Here is a 20,956-nt window from a genome sequence, read left to right as displayed (position 1 = left end):
GTGCTAAATAATAGTGTATTTGTAATTTTGAAAATATAATGTGCTTTTGTATTTGGAATAACTTTCCAAAAAACACGCAAGTATCACTTTTACAGTTTACTCACAAACAGTTCAGAGAGGAAAAGGGAAGAATATACTGTACCACTGCTGTGCAAAATGTGAGATCCATTGTGTGCTATTTCTATGCATCAATTAGTATATCATAGTTTCAGAAAACAAAAGCAGTAATTCCAGCTACCTCCACGTACAATTAAAAATGCATGCAATTTTATCAAAGGTCCAGGTTTCCCATTCATAATGCCATTTAAGGATGGAAATGCCTCATTTTGAAAGTGTAAAATTATATAGGGATAAATATGGAAAATGCTCTTTGCCACACAAAGTTAGATATCATCCAAAATGTACTTCTAAAAAACATTCAGAAACAGAAAATAGCCAAAATACACTCCAAGGTGTAGCATGGAGATTCACTAAAAGAAAACAATGTTTTCCAAACTCCAGCTTTAATAGTTAATTGAAATGTTATTTTAAAGATAATAGGATATTTATCCTCATCTTTTCATATTTGCCAAGGATATCCTATTAATGTTAGGTCAGTAGGGAACGAATACACATTAATCTGCAGCTATTTGGAAAGTCTAAACATCAAAAAGGGAGTGCATTTCCACTTACACTGGAGAAGTGAATGCTGGTGCAAATAATGGAAATACATCTGAAAAGAAAAAAAATTTAGGTTGTATTCCAGAAAAGGTTTCCTTAGCATAAGGTCCTAGTCAGTCTCTGAAGGGAAGCTGTGGAAACTTTACTGCCCAATACATTTAAAATTAGCCTGGATAAAAGACCTAGCAAAATCTGCTGTGGAGGTCAATGAAGCATCATCACAGAATGTACAGGATAACCCAATAAACAAGTTCCGACTACAACTTTTATGAGTCTCTTATTGAGCCAAAGAACACGATCCGTTTAGGGGTTCAATATCATTCAAATACACACAGTGTCGAAGGTATGAAAAACAATAACAGAGCAGTTGTTTCATGATTGAAACAAAAAGACTCTACCAGATGGAAAACTTGTAGTCATTTAGTCCAAATCCTGCTGTTGCAGAATTCTTAATGTGGATTCGGGGACAGTACTGTATTATCTGAAATGTAAACAAAGCAATAGGAAATACTCATCTAGCCCTTCATCCTTCTTTCGTTGACTTTAATGACACCAGAGGAGGATCCTAATCAAGGCACTGGACTAAGTCATTTCTATCTACAACACAGATGTTTTCTACATATTTTTCCTCTAACAGTAGTTGCAAATATTTCTACTAACGCGAGCCACAGTGAAAGTTGCAGAGTGGACCAATCTTCTCTAACACCGGAGCAGGCACCAGCTACTGCTAAAACTCCTTGCTTGCAGTGGCTTTTGGGGGCTTTCACAGCCTAATGGCACTGATGGTATCTCTCTCTGTATAACACTCCATGTAGAGATCATTTTACAAAGCACTGCAAGAGTGTTTATGATTTAGCTGCCAAGAATTATTTACACTTGATTGTAACAGATTCTGGACATCTGAAATTATTTAGAAAACCTAGGAATTCTGTTTTTTCCAGATATAGTCAGCTTCAATCACTTCCAGCTCAAGTTACACAGGACAACTCCCATCTGCGTTCAATCTCTTGTGCAGTGCGTATTAAAAAGTGCACTTCCCTTTACAGTATTTGTATAGAAAACATGTAGCCAGTTACCTTACTGGAGTTAAGATCCCATTGTCATTTCATGCCACCTACACAGAAAACAAAAATCCATCTCTGTCCCACTTTTGACAATGCAAAATTACATTGTGCTACAGAACATATAAAAAAATCTTTTTAAAGATACATCACTGCTGCTTTCATTTAATTTTAGAGAATAATATATATATAGACATATTAACATCTATGCAAGTATTTGTGTCAGTTTATAGTATTTAAAAAAATGAGCAATTGACCAATTAGGTTGGAAATGTTTTATTACTTCTTTGAATTCATTAGGCATGATAAAATGTCAAAAGCACCAGTTAGGACAGAAATAAATAACACAATCTCATGTTAAAGAGAAAGTTGCAAATACAGTATATTAAATTATAGCAATATGCTGCTTCACACCAAATGATGTAGACAGCACACTAGGGAGACAGTAGTTTTACTCACGATCATTGAAGAGATCTATACCAAAACAGGGGAGCTGCACACCCAACTGGAAGCATCGTTCTTTCTTTTACCAATTCACTCTGTGAATTCAACCAAGGGTTTGAACTGACAGTTTTGGAAGTTCAAAACCCCCTTTGTCCAGAGGTAACAAGAATGGTACAAAGCTTTTCTCAATAAGCCACACAAAAAGCCAAGGCTTTCATGTCTCTGTAGTCTTCTTTATCAGGTTTGTTCCTGCACTAAGCTTAGAGCCATACCTTAGGTCCTCCTTAGTGCACACACAGTAAAGACGCAAGCTCAGGGCAGGTAGAGGAGTTCTGTTTCCCATATGTAACATTAGAATCATTAATATTATGAAATTGTACTTCAGGGGCCTTGAGCAGATCATCTCTGTAAGTTTATGGAGATCACTGTATCAGTCAGAAAAGGAGATAAAAGTTACAGTCCCTTAAGCAAAAACAATCCACAAAGAAAAGCCATATTAAAAATATTAAGGCAAGGCCTCTAAAATTGCACATCACTTCAGGCCTGAATTAAATCATGAATAATCTATTACTAAAATGCTTCCCTATTTTCTTTCATGGCCCACAGCAAAATTTTCAGCTGCAAAAAATAGTAGAAAAAAAACAAAAATTCTATACTGAAAGCCTAATTACCTGTCAGTTGCATGACATTGGTCATGGTCAGTAGAAGACCATTAACATGTCCTCTTCCAGGTAGAGGTTTGAAAAAATAATCTATCAGGGAGAATGGATGCAATATATACTGTAGTGAAGTCACATTTTTATATAAAAGTTTACCAACTTGTATGGACAGGTGTACTGTAAAATAAACAGCTTATGCAACAACAGTAGAATGAAATATCCCAGATCCGCTGTAGCGGGCCAGATGATGTAGAAGGCCAAAGGATAACCTCTGTATTTTTTGGCTTTAACTTTATCACTGTTTCAATGTAATGGTTGTACTTTAAACTATATAAAAAAAACTGTACATGAAAACCTATGTGATCTTTCTGAAGAGGAAAGACATTCCCATGATTACTCAAGCTTAGAAAATTTTTTAATTAACTAAGTGTGTTAAATTATGTCAGTGATTAAATCTTGTTATTTACAAGATTAAGTACTACTCTGATTCTTAGTAATGGTGCAATATCTAAATTAAGATCATAGGGTTGGATTAGGTTCCGGTTGTTAAAAGCTTTCCTTTTTAGCAGTCTATCCAGTTCTTTGTGGGGGGGTTGAGTCTGGAGGAAAGGAGATGAAGTCAAACATTTTTGTGCTTCTTTTAACACATTTTACATCTAGATCTGTTTTTGTTATTGAGCCCCATGACTCAGTAACATGGTTTAAATTTGAAGCTCATGATAACTGTGACATAAGAAGATGGAAAACATTTTTTTCCACAATAACACACTACTTACTGTACTCATTAGTAAATTTTTTTTTTTTTTAAATGTACTGTGTTTCCAAATACCTCTGGATAAAGAGCCAGATAATTCGTTTCCGAGCATCATCGAATTTCCTGATGTTTTCCATATAATCTTTACCAACACCTCACAGATGACCAAACTTGTACTTCAAAGAGTTCTTCTGAAACATTGCACAGACTTTGTACCACAAGGGCTTATACATTCAAAGGCAGCTTTCTGGAGTGCAGGTCCATCCATTCACATTGGGAAAAAAGTTCACAAACTCCAAAAAATAAGAAAATTGAGTGAAACCTAGTGTGACTTTACGCCAATGAGAACAACAATAAGGACAATTACTACAACAAACAAAATTAAAATAACAAGCATCTTCCGATTCTTCTTTTGATATTGCTCTGCCTATAGAAACAGAAAAGAGACAATTAATACTTAGATTTCTGCAAAACTCTGAAGTATGACTCTTGCTTAGTATAATCAAGTACATGTATTTTAGTATTTTTCTTTGGTAACTTGACATTTCATACAATGTATATTGCAAGCAACTCCCACAAAATAACTCCGGTCTCACTACCGACTTCAGTGAAGATAAATGTACACTGAAGTCACATTTATGCATATTAAATAGGAGAGGCTCTTCACAGAAGAATGCACCTCATGTGTGTTAAGCAACCTTGCTACGACTTCTTTTCAGCAGTCCTTGAGAAGGTCCTATGCCCCCAAAAGATACTGCACATAATATTAGTTGAGGTGATACTTCATTTGTAAAAACACTTAGCTATGAAGACTGTGGAAACAAAAATCAGGCAACTGGGTATGTCAAAGTCTGAACAGTAAGATCTGGTAAAATGCTTTAACTCATTTTGCTGGTATAAGATTCCTGTATTATATTCAAAGGACATTAAAATTCATAACAAAACTTCATTGTTTTAATAGGCATTTTTGTTGTACCTGATTCAGCTGTGCATTTTCATTTAAATTCAATTAGAACTGAAAGTTTTCATTTTGATTTGGTTCTCAGTTTCCTGCTTCATTCCTTCTTTCTTCTAACCACATTTTCTCATCCCTTTCCTCTTTTTCCCAGGGGAATTAAAAGGAGGCAACGTGGAGAAAACTCTCCAAAAGCCAAATGAAAGTCTGCTAATAGAAGCTAAACAAAACAAAACTTGCATTTAATTCGTTTTAAATTAATAAACCTTGAAAATTTAAAGGGAAAAAGAAATTAATTCTGCTCCTTTACAGTCCCTGGAAAATAATTATTTGTTATCAGATCTACTAAAGAGGAGTTTTGACCTGCAACTATCTCATGTGCGACCACTGTGACTATTTAGTTAATCAGGCTTAAAGTATCACAAAGCAGTAACTTTGATTCCAATTTTCATGTGAAGGATGACTTGGTAACTAGTAATTCATATCACAAGATTTCTGGAGTGAATGAATGCAATTTCTGTGAAAGTGCCTTCTAGGTAGTTTGTGATAATTATGCCAATTAAAACAGAAAGGAAATTGACATTACACACATTAAATTAGAATAAAGTTACCAGCACTTTTAAAAACAGCACTGTATCTGTGTTTTATATTACCATTCAGATGCGTGTGTACATCTTACATGATAGGCCAGAAAATTTCTATGCTGTACTGCAAACATCTGATCTAAACTGCATATTGCATCAAAAATCCATACTCTAATCAGCAAGCAGAAGAGGGGTTTGCTGATGATTCATTAACTACTACTAGACTAGATGTAGTCTTCATTACAATTGATTCATTTATTTTCAGTTCAGTTTGTGCAAATTGCTTGCAATTACTTTAAGACTTGTTTCCCAGTGGTTAATGCCTTAATGATCCCAATTTACCTCTATGCGCAACAAAAATAAACCTTTAATGAAATTTATTTTGCTCTTCTCAAATGGCACTTTTTTGCTGACAATATATTAGAAGTCTGCCATAACATGAGGAAGTTGAGTGCATTAATAAGATGTCCACATTTCCAAAACTGAATGTTCTACTCATATAGAGGTTTTTGCATAAATCTCTAATTCCATTTTATTTCCAGCAATGAAAGGACTGAACTGAGCTGACAAGTCAGAACTTTGCTTAAAATCAAAAGAAAACAAAAAAGCCAAGAAAACAAAACAACTGCAAAATCTGCATTCTGCTGCCAATTCAAAACTGTCAGATGTTCACAGTAAAAGCTTCACATTAAAAGCATAAGGTTGGATCTAACTTCTAACAAATACCGTACTGTAAGAGAAAACATTTAAAGTTATCCTTGCTACTCATTGAGATAACACTTTCAAACTAGGCTATATTGACTGATTGAAATCTGAAATGAGGTATCCAATAACCAGTCCTATTTTAAAAGTGCTTAGCTCTCAAAACAAACACTGAAGACAGAAGGAATTGCAGATAGGTCCCAACAGGTCTGCAACATTAGGACCAGAGCACACTGCTTGGATGCCCGAAAAATAATTCAGGAACTTAACACTAGGCATTGAGCATGTTGTTAAAACAAGTTATCTGGAAAGATCCTACTACAGTACAGGTGGACATTTTATACTGCACAGCAATCATATCTAACAAGAAAGATGTCCAAATGAAAAATGACTTGTAAGAACTTAATGGCTATTAAATTATAAAAGATTATTAGGTATGCAAAGCATCTTAAGTTTTCTGTGAGCTTACCTTATGTAACTGTTTTAGGCCCTCTTCAGTTTTGATACATGACTGTTCAACATTGTAGTCAATTCTATCTAGAACTGTTCCCTAAACAAAATGGAGAGAATGAATACCAACTGGTATCTAAATACACTCCATAAAGCAATTATCACTATGATTAGCAGGGTAATAAACAAGGCTTACAGCAAAGAGCTAATGAACTGGGCTAAGCTGTGAACTTTTACAGAAGAACTGGTTAGGACTTTTAAGGGACATCCTTGTTCAGTGCCTAACTGGCAACTCTGTCACCATCTCACATCACATCCTTTAATAACCCCTTATTCCCAATTCAGGTGTTCTGGGCCAACATGTTCAACTCAAACAGAATCTTTGGGAGAAATAACCAACCAAGCTCTAGCATTCTATGTTTTGCTAGTCTAATCCTCATGAATAACTAATTATTTTTCCTGATTTTTCTTGTTAATTCATCTTCCAGCAGATATTGAGCATAGGAAACCTTAGACTGAACAAATGAAGTTTGGAAAAGTGATAAACACATGAAAACAGGACATTAAAACAGGAAGTGTCTGGAAGCTTTGATGCTACATGGAATCTCCTATTTCTTACTAACACTGTGGTGTTGATATACCTGTTCTACTATCATTGCGCCCAGGTCCCTAAATATTTCATTCAGATCAGAGATTGACTGTACAATCTGACGGATTTCTCGTTCCCGCTCTTCCACCATTAATGTGTTTTGCTCCACCAATGCTAGCTGGTCATCTGTAAAACCCTGTTGAAATAAAAGATTTAAATGTTGAACTAACATTAACAACATGTTAACACTAGAAATAATTATAGCAATTGTAAGATTTCATAACATAACAGTGTTCTTGGAATCCCCATAGTAGACAATTATCTAATAAAAATCTTGCTGTAATTTAGAAACAGAGTTTCAGAGTTGCTAAGATAATTCAGATGGCTATTTATAGTTTTAGTAGAGAAAATTTAAATCTTACGTCCTGCTTAAACACACAAAGAACTTGTGTACATCAATAAAAATATTATTTTAGGACAGACTTTATTTAAAAACCAATACATGTAATGGACTTGTAATTATGGAATATCTACTGATTGATCAGCATTACAGAAAGTCTCATAATGTTAATGGTCATTAAAATGTGTAAAGACAAAACACCAATTCTGATTTTTTTTTTTTTAAACTATAGAGACCTTATTATTTTTATCTTTCAAGGCCATTTACTACAGAATACCATCCCTTTTTTCCAACATTTCTATTTAGAGATCAAGCAAAACACCTCTTACGCACTAGTTGTGGAAAAAGCAAAGACTGCTTTTCAGCTAAATTTTCAATTAAACATTAAGCATTAGAGTATTCTGCTGCACCATTACATGGGACACAATCAAACAAATTCCAGTATTGCTTAGATATGCAGTATCCCCAAATGACAAGTACTCCAAGTATTCCCCCCCCCCCAAAAAAAAGTAAAACAAAAATATGTCTGGTATTGTGGTACAACAATACCAACTTAACTACCCAGAAGCAAGTCATTACATTGCTATTTATATCAAATTTTAATCTTGAAAATCTTGAGTTACAGTTTCCTTCACTTGAAAAAGGGCCACCTTCCACCCAAACCGAGCATCGTGTGCTCACAGCTTTAATAATTACTCTTGTATATGCCCAGGGAGGTGATGTGACCAAGAATAGCACTGTATTTTCAGACCTCCTAGTCCCTGTCAGTCATGTAAGAAGAATTCAGTTGTCAAACTGAGTTCCCTCACACTGCAACACTGAAGCTGATGGCACAATCCTCTTAACATCTCAACAGCAATACAATCCTAATCAGGTAAATGTATCACGCAAAGCTGCAAAAATGTTTTTTCCATGTAGTTTGGTGCTCAGTGCACATCAGGTTTTCATCCTTTTTTATATTTTCATATTAAAATTAAAGGTATACTACAAAAAATTCTCTGCATTGAATTCATGTAATAATACCTTTACTTACCCTATCGTAAAGTGTATTGTCCTCTCCATCATCCATAAGTGGGACTGAAGTGTCAAAGAAGTGTTTGGATCTTTCTTCTCTGTTCTTCATACCTGTAAAAGACAAACTGCATTTCAGCATAAGGTTTAGGCCCACTAAATAAAAAGTCACTCAGATTTCCTATCAACTTGCAAAAGCATGTGTAGGTAGAAGAATACTTTCCAATAGCTTTTAGAAGAACAAGATATACACTGGAGAGTAAGAGCAAGATCTGAAGCACAAGATAGAAAAGAACAAGAAAGAAAATCTGGCTAATAAATGACATAACTAGCAGGTTCTGAATTTTAACTGTCATATAGGTTTGCTATTTAACAAAGCATAATGAATTTCACCAGACTGACAAGACCCTGATTAAACCAAAGATTTTAAGTCATTATGTTCCATGCAGTTAAAAAGTTAGATCCCAAGGGTAATAAGAGCCTTAATATGTCTGTGTAATGACTCTGGCCTATTTTCTAACAAATACTCTCAGGAACATCCTTCGTCTGAATTGTGACCCTAAGATCTACCTGCGCCATTTACAGCATGGGAGGAAGAAATATTAGACCAGCATTAAGTTTAAAGATCATACTTTTTACAAGATTAAAATAAGTTTGCTTTAGTATGCTAAAAATAGAGTTGTACTCAATTTTGGAATTTAAATGGAGGATATTCCATTTTCAATCTGTTTATGGATACAGAATTTTAATTTATCACAAGCCACCTTTTAAAGTTTAATCAGACTACCAATCAACAGCAGGTATCATGTGTGAAGGCCAATGGCTGTTTCACGAGTGTAACAGAAGCAGCTTTGCAGACCACAATTTGAGAAGCAATGAGACATTAAAAATTTGTAAGGAAGAAATACACGTCCGATTTCACTGATATATTTAACCATGAAATTTCTGCTTTATCAATATGAAAGAGAGAGGCACAGTCAAGCAGGCTGAGCATGCGCTGTGAACCAGAAACTCCCAAATTCTAATCTCCATTCTTGGTGGTCTTATGAGAATCACTTAACTTTTCTGTGCTTCAGTTTTCTCAACCAAGGAAACAGGCACCCCTTAGTTACTGTTTTCCACAGAAAGTGCCCATGCATTACTGTATCTCTTATGCTTACGTTTGAGATAGTCAGACTGTGCATGCCTAAAGTTGGTGGATAGGTCCTGAAGGGACTGTGCTAAGGAAGACACTACATTCCTGAGAACACGTTCTTCTTGTTCTGTACAACTGCGTGACCTGCTCTGCAAGACTTGAACTGCTCTCTGACACCTGTGAAATAACTGAGAAAACACTTCTGTTAGTAAGAAGTACAGCAACACACATTTTAAATATGACATTGCTAAAGTTCCAAACAGAAGACTAAGATTTTGACTTAGAGATTTTTAAAATAAAATCCTTGTTGCACAGTCCAACGTTTAGAAGAGTACACAGAGTGTTCACAGAATGAACACACAGAATATAGATGAACAAACTATTTAAGCTAACAGGATAACACAAGTAGTTTTGACCAAAGACGTGCTTCATTATAGCTGTTCAGACTGGAAGCCACAGAACACACTTTTGTATCTCTGTCAGATACTTTAAATGTGATTTATTAAGCATCCTAATCCTATTCCAAGAGAGAAAAGTAAGTGGGTAAATAAAGGAACAAGTGACTTGTTGAGAAGTTCACTGAGACAGCAGAAGTACCAAGCACAGAACCCAGGAGCCTGGCTCACTGAAAATACTGATTACAGAAGATATAATTTATTCCAAGGCAACCGCTGCCTCACATGAGGATATGCATTATAGATATGCCATACTGTAGCTTTAGAATTGAAAGCAATCTGCACCTGTGTGATCTCTTGGGTGGTTATTTCTATTGCATGTTCTTCTTCACTGCTGTCATCCAATGTTGGTCTGTTTAGATGTTTATCATGAAGACTGGCTAATTCTTTCATCTTCTGTTTAACCCTGGCGATATCGCACTGAATCTAAAACACAAAACCCCAACAATGGAGAAAGGGAAGTGACTAATGTTTCAGAGGAAACAGGTCTGACAAATGGTAGACAAATAATGCAAAAACATTAAAAGAAATCTCTGTAACATAAAAGAGCAGACTAAAGATCATTAAAAAACACACATAAAAAGCCAACCTCTTTGTGACTGAAAACTTTCATAGGCTTTGTGAGTTTGCTGCTTTTCAAACGGGGTATAAACTCTCCTCTAATTGATCTTAGACAAGACTGTGCTGTTTTCAAATATGCATCATTAAGTTGGAATAACATTTTTATTATTATATGATTAATGTCATAGTAAGAAAGGTTTAGTCAACTTCCAAAGATATAAATGAAAATTCAGGTCATGTCTTCATCTCTGTCAAACATGCTATAGACCGAGTTCAACAGTGTAAGTTAAAGGACATGCTTTCAAACTGGTCACTAGAAATAAATCTGTAAGGATTTGGGGTCTATTCAGCCGGATCCCTCAAAAGGCTCAAACAAACAGCTGAGTGGAAGCACTAAATTTTTTTATATCCTCCCTTCTAAACTTTGAACTTTTGGACTTTATATCCTCCTTTCTAAGCTAAGGACTTTGCTTTGCTGAGAGCTTTAGGACCTTTCTGCAGTCTCAAGTCTCTCAGTGCTCAGCTACAATGTGTCCTATTCTAACAGTCCAAATGAAATGTTAATTCTGGACTCCTACTGATCATGGAAATCCAGCCTTCTAGAATTTCTGGCCCTAGATAAGTTCCCTTTATTTCACTTGTGATATAGCTTTCAAGATAATAAAATACAGCTTGCCCCAAATCTTCCCTTAACAGGGGTAGCAGGTGATCCAGCAGTATCAGAATGTAGAAAAAAAGCTTGCTTTAATTTTTTTTCTAATACTATTTCTATCACAAAACTTCAGAAGCAATGTTGTCACAGTTACATTCCCAATAAATTCTTTTGGGAAATCACACTCAGTGTTGCATTTAACACACAACTTACTTCATCTGCTCCATCAACCCATTTGGGAGGTAAGCGTTTTGTTACACCAATTGCTGCTTCAGGATCTAAACTTATTCCTGATACCAGTGCCATACGATCATCAGCAAGCTGCAGAAGATAAGAAAAATATCCTCAAAACCAAAAAATTAACTTTACTCAAATTAGAAGCATAACCTTAAGCATTAGGAAACAGTGCATATATGCCTTCCCTTTCCATAAAAATAACCTCAAAAATGCGTTTGCACATGAAGCAGTTAAAACCATGCTCCACATTTTCTCGTTAGTCCCCCATATATTAATGATCTTTGTTCTCCCACTTCCTAAAGGATCTGAAAGATGGAACCTACCCTTAAAGTAGATTCTTAAAAGATTTTCAAGGGTTACATGTGGCATTGCAGTGAGAATTCAAGTAATTCTTACACTGGAGTAAGAGGTGCATTTCATTTTAGGAAATGATTCATGGCCAGTGGATCCTTAATCTACAGTGTAACATGGCTTGTACTAGTTTAACAAACAAGCTTAACAAACTCATTTGGGGAAAACTCCAAATAAATCCAGATGCTTACTATTTCCTCATGAAATGAAAATGATATATATATTCTCATCAAACAATACTGTATTTAGCCAGGTGCTCACCTATACGCTGCATGGCAAGCATTCTTGCAAACTGACATGCAACTAAAATTGATATATTATTTATTTAATGGAAATTAGAAGGTGCTAAACAAAAATTACTGAGTCAATGAATGATCCACACTTCTCTGTCACAATGATATGAGCTTGCTGCTTCAGCTATACAGTCTGAAGCAAATAAACTCTTGCATGAAAATAGATAGAATAATTCTCCAGAAACTTCCACACATTGTCAGAGAAAGTAAAACAAGACAATGTGCCAGCCAGCCTTATACACTGCTTTCCCCAGATCCAGGGTAGGGCTGGAGTTGGGGGGTGGGGGAAAGATGGGGCAGTAGTCTTACCTGCAGAACTGCAGTAGGTCCCTTACCCTCCCCACTTTCATTACATGTTTTCCAAGTGGAAAAACAGCTTCAAGCATTAGACTTTGCCACTGCAGAAGTTCTGAAAGACTCCTAATTGACAGTTTCCGGGCTTCTGAAGCCCACAACATTAGAGTATTAGTTTGTATCTGAACAGATGTTCTGAGCAGAAAAAGCCCTATTTTGTAGGGGAACCTCATCATTTGTGTCCACTGGGGAATCACTTCTAATTTAATAACAAAATCAAAGAAAGCATCCAAGAATAGAAAGGGGCTAAAATGGAAAGATCAAAATGATATACAAGTAAGCTGAGGCACTTAACTGAGGACCGAGAAGTATTTTATGCATTCTGGATGGTTACATTTTATAAGCATATTTAAATTATTATCAAAACTACCAAATGTGATTTTCTCTATGCAACTAGCAGCTTATTAAAGAGCATATCTATCTTCATCTCTTCTCCTCCCCAGTAGCCTTTTCTGCTTTATTACATATTACTTTTCTCTGCTCAAATTGCGTAGAGCTCTGCAGCATCACACTCCTGTACTTAAGCAAAGCCCCACTGACTTCAGGAATAACGGACCAGAATGGAGATCACTGATGTATCAGTGACTTGAATTCTACACACATCTCTCTCTGTGCAATGCATAATACAAGGCCCTGATCCTAAGTAAGGCCTCTGGAAACAGTGACAAACACAAGTAGATAACATCAGCAACCTGGAAGGAAAATAAAAAGGCATGCATTCTTAGCAGCAATGCACCCGACATGGATTTATAGGAACTTAATACACAAATCATTTCAGAAATAGCATACTGCATTAGTCCTCCTTAGAGGAGATGACACATTATTGCATCTTGCTTTGCAGACCTGTAATAATACAGAAAGAAACCCTTTATCACAATTAACAGTAGTCACATAATTTGAATAACTGAAGTGTGACAAATCAGGGTTTTATATTATTGAAGACTGAGCCACACTGATCTACAGCAGCGCTGTAGCAGTTACTGAAGGATATCATACAGTTTTTGGAGACAGTGTATTTCTGGAAATAGAATCCCGATGTGCAGGGTTGAAAAATTAAAAGACTTTGAGCAACACACATAACTCATTATAAGTACGTTTTACAAAGTCACAAAATGCTGGTGATAAATGTGTCAGAATCTTATTTTTCTAATCATGGTTAGAAATGGATTTCTAAGTGCAGGTGCAGGTTTAATCACTTCAAGATACAAAAGCTTAAACACAACAAATAAGAAGGAAAACGAACATAATGCCTTTTTTGATTAGTTTGGCAGAAACTAAAAGCCTTGGTCTGATTTTGAATATACTGGTACAGATGTATTTATCTGCTTTGATATCATTACTAGTAAAATGTGCTGTTCACCCTCAGTAAGGATTCTTTCATTAAGGACAGCATCAATACTACGATCTTTAAACAGATCAAAAGATTTTTCTCTGTTGGGTTTAGAAGCATACGTAAATAGAGACAGTGCTATAGAGCAGGTGCAAAGAAATCCATTTCTAAAGTGGTGCAGCGTAAGACCAGGTTGTCCAGAGAAGATGCGATATCTCCACTCTTGGACGTTTTTCAGAACTTGGCTGGACGAAGTCATGGATGACATGATACAGGTTGGCGATAGTCCTGTTTAGAGCAGGAGGTTGAACCAGATCTCCAGAGGTCCCTTCCAACCAGCATGTCTATGATTCTTTGACTCAAAACTGAGTATGACACACACATAAGTGGCTGCGTGCAGGGCCAGGAAGCAACATTTAGCACGGGCCTATGTATGCTTCCCAGTCATCTTCCTCCTCAGAGGGGAAGGCAGGGGAATGGATGGAACCAGAAGACAGTACAGATCTTTTTTTCTGGCTGCCAGTTGAACCAGGCTGTGCAACTTCAGAGACAAAATACCTTCATTTAAAATATTAACTGTAGATAGAAAGCAGTGGTATCAGCAGTGATACCATTTTAAACACACCTAGTTACTTCACTGTTCATTCTCAGGGAAGAGATTTCATTAAAAAACAAAACAAAAAAACAACAAACAAAACCTCACTTCCTATTTTCCTTACAGATTTTTGAATTTTCCCATATCAACTCTGGAAACCTTTGTGGTTCCCTCCCCCCCCACCTTTCTAAAACCAATCCCTCTTCCTCCCTTGGCAATTCTTTCCTGAAAGCCTGCATTTCCCTCGGACCTTTGTATTTCCTAATCAGTAAAGTTTGTAGAATCAGATGTGGCATAGCACAAAAAATAGTTAAGAGCTTCATTGTTCAAAGTTACTATATCCCTTGTGTGTACAATAAGTCAAGCTAGTTTTATATACATATATATGGTAATAGTGTAACATTATTTCACAAAATGATTGTTTTCCCTATGCAACCTTGTCCTTTTACTGTAAAAGGAGACACCTCATCTTATATAATGAAATTTCATAAATTGGCAGAATAAAAAAGGAACATTTTAACTCAGTGATGCACGTTTCATGCACCATGACAGAATAAATGTGAAAAAACAATACCTCATCCAGCTCCTGAAGTGATTTGTGGATCCCATCAGCCCCATCCAGTTAGAGACAGCAAAAGATAAAAGGGCAAAAGAGAAACATAGGACAGAGACAGGGTATGGTCAGTTGAGAAAATACTAGAATTTTGTTTTTAAACATGACAGTTTACCAAGAACAAAACAACCTGGCTTTTAAAACAAGACTAGTCAATAAAAAATACAATATCATGATGTGTTTAAGACAGCATTTTGCTTGATGTACAACCATATATATATATATATTTTTTTAAATATTTCAGTTGCTTGGTAAACAGAAAAAATGTAAGAGATCAAGTTAAGAGGTTTTTTTTTTTAAAGTAATTGCACAATAAAGTTTCTAGTTACTAAAATTTCAGGTGCAAAAGTGCAATGCAATATTAGAATATATTGAAGCGTAACAGCAAGGGCAATTTGATTGCAGTATTCAACACCTAATGCAGAGTTAGAAGCCTTTGATTATGATTGGAGGATCCATATACAAACTTGGGTAAAACATTTTTGGTAAACACCACAGTTATCACAGGATAAAACAGAGACAATAAAAGACAAAAAGCAAAAGCAAACATACTACATGCTCGCTTATGTATAAACTTCAATTATGTTCGTGTTTCAGGGAACATTAATTTCACATGCATCTCAAAAACACAAAAGGCTAGCATCCCCAGTGTATCTGCAACTTCACTTTTCATCACTCTTTGTACTGTAGAGGGTATATGGAAGGAATAGGAGGTTTCACTGAAAGATTAATGAAGCAAACATGTCAGATCTGAAATGAAGACAAAATACTTGTGGTTTAACAAAGCAGCAGGCTTCACTTAATGATCTCTTTTATTCTATACCAAGCTTTTAAAATAGAACTATACTGTTAAGAATGCTATTTCAGTTAAGTAGTGGTTAATGATCAGCATGAGAATGCATATTCTAGGGCAGAATGCAATTTTTGACATATAATTCTCATAATAAGGGAATTCTCCAGCAGAAGACTAGAGAGTGAACTAAGATAAGCCAAAGTACTAAGGAATACAGTTCACAGTACTGCCCTGCTAGTATGCTGCAGCCTCGCTCTGGGGATACTACCCAAAAGAAAAGAAATTAGCCGCAACTGTTACAGTAATAGGCACCTTAGAAACATGAGAGGTGCACTGCTCCCACTATGCCATCTTTACATTTATCGCTAAAACAGTACGTTTGTAGTAAATAGCAACTATGGAACTGAAAACTGTCCACAAGAGCAAAGTTCAGTCATTAACTAACTTCATACACAGCACAAGAGGGTAACAATTTCCAATCTCTGCCATCTTTGGTTGCATTTGAACCAGCATCCTAGAAAATATCTTCAATTAAGTGTTGACAAATACTGTAAACAAACATTTTATGCAAGTACTAAGTGTTATCGCACCCCTTGTTGAATGGAAGTGTAGTTTCACTGGTCAGTAGTCTGAAGTCTGCATTTTAACTACTACTAGTTAAAGTGATATTAAAAAATTTATGAATACCAAGGATCTAAAAAATGATACTGTTCTTGGCAAAAAACAGGTTAAGAAGAAAGTGGTACAATAAAACATATATAGTACACATTACTTGTTGTGACTTTTCCTGTTCTGCAAATGCAATTCAATACATAGCTAGCATACAGGCAGGTTTAATAAAGTTAACAATTAACAAAGATTGTTCCATAGCAACTCATCAGTTGAAATAAAATTCGCAGCACAAAGAACTGCTTTTCCTAACAAAAAAAATTCATTAATGCAAAGCGATTGAGAAAGATGAGTGGGCCAGCAGACATTTACTGGAGTTGTTGCAAATAAAAGTCTGAACAGAAGGTAAAAATAGACTGGTAGCTCTGGACTGATGTGGTTTGTTTCAATTACCAATCAGAAAAATCAGCTGAGCTTGGCTGCCAAGGGGAATGTTTCATTACTGAAATCAAACCCTTAACACCCTTCAAATTGTTGCTTTTATAAAAACCTCCTTGCACATATTTTCGGGAGAATGATTTTGAAAATGGTTTCAAAGCAACCTTCAATTCTTAAGTTTTCCACCACAGTCTGACCAGCTCAAAATGTAGAAAGAGCCACATAAAATCAACTGCCACTGAACAAACAGCTTTTTGAAGTTTCTGTAATGAAGAACCATATTAGAATCTACTGAGCTCCCCCCTCACAGATGACTTTCAATATTACTTGTATTGGGAGGGGGGGAGAAGGAAGATGGGAACCAGAACAAACTAAGGAAAAATTCAAGCACCAGGATTAATCCACTCTACTGCATTTAACAGTGCCCACACCAGAGTGAATAGAAGAGTTCTGCTCTGCGAAATAACTTAATTTTTTTCTTTCATTTGGGAGAGAGCAATAAAAGAGCACTGAACAACCCAATGCCCAGCGCTAGAAGGAAGCTATAAGATTAATAGCTGCGTTATTCACGAAGTGAATGAGACGAGCGTGAAGGCAGATCTCTTCTATCCATTTTATAGGGAGTAGTAGGGAAGAGGTATCGTCGGGGGGGGGGGGGGAAGGGGCAGAGTGCTGGGGAGGGGGCGAGGAGCCGGGGGGCAGGCGGGGGCCCCCTACAGTAGGAGCAAGGGAGGAGACTCACCGCAGCAGCCATGCTACGTGAACCCAGAGGGCTGGAGGAGCCGTAACTACTCACTTGCTCGGCCAGCAGCTGCCGGCTCTGCACCGCGTTGTTCCGCAACAACAAGAACGCGTCCGTTAGACGCCGGGTGGCCATGGCCCCCCGCCGCCGCCGGCCGCCGCGCCGGCCAGAGCCAGAGTCAGGGGCAGGGCCAGGGGCAGGGGCGGCGACGCCCGCTCGCCACTCACAACGCCGCGGGCGCCCGCGCCGACCCCCGCCGCCCGCCGGCTCCAGCCATCGCCCCGCCGGATCTGGCGGCGGCGCGGCCCACTTCCGCGTTGTGCGCCGCTCTTCGCCTTCCGCCCGGGCCCGCCGCCCGCGCCGCCACCGTTCCGCCTCCTCGCCGGCCCGGCAGCGCCGCGAGGAGCCCGCGTCCCGCCGCGGCGGCTGGGAGGCCTCCCCGGGCCGGCCCGCACCGGCTCCCCGCCTCGCCCGGCCCCTGCGGGGGACGTCGGTGCCTTACGGCGGCCGCCCTCAGTAAAACCAAGCCCGGGCCCGCAGGAAATGGCTGCCTCCGCTCAGGGCGGGCCGCGTTGCCCCGGCGGGAGGCTTGGAAAAAGCCTCCCTGCGCCGGAGCCGCGGCGTTCCCGTAACGTTTGCACGGTTACTCAGCTCCTTACGCCTGCGCTTCCTCGCAGCCGTGAGGTATTTCAGGGCCTGCCCGAAGGCTCGGTTTTGCCTCCAAGGGAAGTGTGGCAGTATGGCCTTTCCGATTTGATTGCCTCCCTCTTCCCCTCTGTGTTTTCCCTTCTCGGTCTCCCACCCCACCTAAGCTGCTTTGCTTTCGAGGAAGTGACCATTTTCCAAAAGCACTCGCACAGCTCTTTTGTCAACTCTGACCATTCAAAAATCTTGCAATTCCCTGAAAAAGCCATTGAAAATGACAAACGTTGACTGTTTGCAAGAGGCTTTTTAATAAAAACTGAAATGCTCACTGAAATGATTTTTTTCTCTGAAAATGCTGACTGAAATGATTTTTTGTGTCATTTAAAGCTATTGTACTGGACCGTCTGGAAGCCGATGCGATAGGGAGCAGGACTGGGACTGCCCAGGACTATGGTCGACACCTTGCGTCTTGCCCTCCAAGTGTCCAAAACGGCCTTTGTGCAAATAGCAGCAACCGCTGTACCAGGGCAGCTGCTGTACCCTTGTCATCAGGAGAATCACTACCTTAAATTCTCAAAAAAAAAAAAAAAAAAAAAAAAAAAAAGATTTAGTATTTACACATATGGTAAGAACAGTTACTGTAATCACAACCACATTTTCTGGAAATGTTACTCCATTTTATCTAACCACTTGGGCAAACTTGTGCAGTGAGAAATAGAAAGAAGTATTCCTTTGCTGTTATAAGACATTGTAGGAGTTTTCTTGAACAGCCCTTCCGCCTCAGTGGGAGAGGCTAGAAACTTGGAATTTAACAAGGAAATAAGCCCCAGTCTTACAAGGACTAATGCACACACTTCATTTTTTGTGGTCTGGTGAAATCTGTTTTCATTTTGGCTGCTTTACAGAGGCTTTAAAAATCTATGTATAAACTTCATTTCTTCATGCTAATTTTTAATCTACTGTAACAATTTTTTATTCTATGAGAACAGTTGTAGTTAATGATCTTCCAGCCTTCCCTTGGCATAGCGTATGTGGCTGTAAGCGGAGTGGAACTTCTCATGCGAGCAGCAGTCTCTGAGCGCTCTTTCAGTCCTGGACGTGTGTGCAGAGAAAACTGGTTGCAATTGCTCATTTAGTGGGACAGTGAACATGAACCCAGGGAGAAGCCTTATTCCCTCATGTGCCCAAAGCTGGTATGTACTGGCAGTTTGCATCTGACCATTGCTGGTCTTTGACAGCTTCAAGGGTTTGAATGTTGGGCAGGCTTGGAATTTAAGCAAAGGGTATAAAAAGTATCTGGATCTTGTATACAGAGGGATAAACCTCTGTAAGGAATAGGTCCAGACCTAACTCAGTGAATAACCACTTCAAAGTGGCTATTAGGAATATGCAAAGGAACTAGGAGGAATGGAAAAAAAAAGGATTAATCAAACAAAACTACATCTTAGAAGTTAGGAAGTGTAGGCATAAAGGGAAATTTGCCAGAAGCAGAGCTGAACTAGACCTTGCAAAGGAAACTAAAACAAATAGCAAAATGTTCTTCAGGCACACATGCCAGGAGATGAAGAACAGAAGAAGCAGGGATGATGAGAGGGGGAGAGGCAGGACATAAATGAAAATATGGTTTATGGTGGAAATGTACATAGAGGAAATGAATGCATGGAGACAGAAACTGTGTTATCCAAGCAGGACAAAGCAAAGAGATCAAAATGGAACAGGCCTATGACGTATCTATTTGGCTGTATAGGTTTAAATAACAGCATCAATGCAGGAACAAGACAACACAATTTCAGAACAGGAAAAATTGTTCTGAGATTTTAAAAAGAGGAAAAGTGACTGAAGTAAGACTGATCCCACCACTGTACAAGACTTTTGGATAAAGTTAGCAGGAAACAATAATACAAGACATGCTGGCAAATAGAAATGAGCCAAAATACACCATGCATATTACATGATAGTGCTAGACTAACCTGGTGAGTTTGTGAAGTAGCTAGTTTTCTAAACAGAGAAAAACTAGTAGATCTAATCTGTCTGGTAATGAATAAATGCAGACTGGAAATTAGAAGAAAATGTTCAGCTATCAAAGGAATGAGGTTCTGATTTCCTACAGGCATAGCAAGGCCAAACAAATGCATTTTAAGATAGCATTCCATCAGTTCACAAAAGGAATCCTATTTTTGCCTCCTATGACAGCACATATCCCTAAATATCTTTCTAAGCATATACTGCAAAAATGTTGAGCTCTGTTACTACTTGGTGCTAGAGCTCACTGCCATATGTTTGGCTGCTGTCTGGAGTGCTATGTCTTCCTTTGCCCTCTTATCTGCTTTTTAATGTCTGTTCCTTGCTGCTGTTCTTAATGAGCAATTCGATAGCAATGTTGTACACGCTCGCACATTCCTACACCCACTGTCTCCCACAGCCAGGGCCTTGTCCAAAATGGTGGGAACTTTCCAGTTACTACAGTGGCATTTGGCTGGAGCTTACGAAGAAAGACAAAAATACTCTGTATTTCAGAAGAACATTCTATTTTGAGGCAAATAACTAAACATTTTTTAAATGGGAAGATAATTACAGCCACATTTCAAAAGCCAGCTTTTAAACCATGCTTTTGAGTCCAGGTCCTAGTGGCAGGCTCTCTGCCTCATCGCTGTTTAGCTGTCGAGGCTAAATCAAGGGCAAAGAGGCCTCATGCTTCAGTGATCGGATGAAGGTCAATCCCCATGCCACTGGTATCTTGTGTAATTGGGTAGATACAGGGAGGGGGCGAAATGCTGCAATCTTTTGAAGCCTGAAAAATTGGCTTGTGCCAAAGGTATGATTCAGGGCTTAATGGACCATTAAGTGCATTTTGCCACGGCAAATCCCACCATCCTTTTGCAGC

At 38.1% G+C, this 20,956-nt stretch overlaps 1 protein-coding gene across 5 annotated transcripts; it reads right to left on the bottom strand.

Annotated features, from left to right (window-relative positions):
- Window positions 1-1,981: 1,981 nt before the first annotated feature.
- On the bottom strand, window positions 1,982-17,660 carry STX16 (syntaxin 16). 5 transcript variants are annotated; one of them, XM_067307511.1, is made up of 9 exons: window positions 17,482-17,660; window positions 11,286-11,393; window positions 10,145-10,285; window positions 9,430-9,592; window positions 8,292-8,383; window positions 6,911-7,054; window positions 6,289-6,369; window positions 3,654-4,005; window positions 1,982-2,590 (listed from the first exon to the last, which is right to left on the bottom strand). In XM_067307511.1, the coding sequence occupies exons 1-8, from the start codon at window positions 17,560-17,562 to the stop codon at window positions 3,901-3,903; spliced, it is 915 nt and encodes a 304-aa protein (XP_067163612.1). In that variant the 5' UTR covers window positions 17,563-17,660; the 3' UTR covers window positions 1,982-2,590; window positions 3,654-3,900. The 5 variants fall into 5 exon arrangements, with proteins under 5 accessions (XP_067163612.1, XP_067163614.1, XP_013808185.1 ...); XM_067307513.1 differs by lacking the exon at window positions 17,482-17,660 and adding an exon at window positions 17,428-17,475; XM_013952731.2 differs by lacking the exon at window positions 17,482-17,660 and adding an exon at window positions 14,807-15,025.
- Between the last annotated feature and the right edge of the window lie 3,296 nt (window positions 17,661-20,956).

Source organism: Apteryx mantelli, chromosome 18 (genome assembly GCF_036417845.1).
Source record: "Apteryx mantelli isolate bAptMan1 chromosome 18, bAptMan1.hap1, whole genome shotgun sequence".
NCBI classification, from domain to species: Eukaryota; Metazoa; Chordata; class Aves; order Apterygiformes; family Apterygidae; genus Apteryx; species Apteryx mantelli.
The sequence above is the reverse complement of the archived record's forward strand: the minus strand, read 5'-3'. Positions and strand labels throughout refer to the sequence as shown.

Coding starts and splice junctions, on each gene's coding strand:
- STX16 (XM_067307511.1), bottom strand. CDS start 17,562: ATGGCCACCCGGCGTCTAACGGACGCGTTCTTGTTGTTGCGGAACAAC. Junction 9,593..10,144: donor CCACCCAAGAGATCACACAG/GTGCAGATTGCT, acceptor GTGTTTTCTCAG/TTATTTCACAGGTGTCAGAG. Junction 6,370..6,910: donor GCGCAATGATAGTAGAACAG/GTATATCAACAC, acceptor CATTTTGTTTAG/GGAACAGTTCTAGATAGAAT.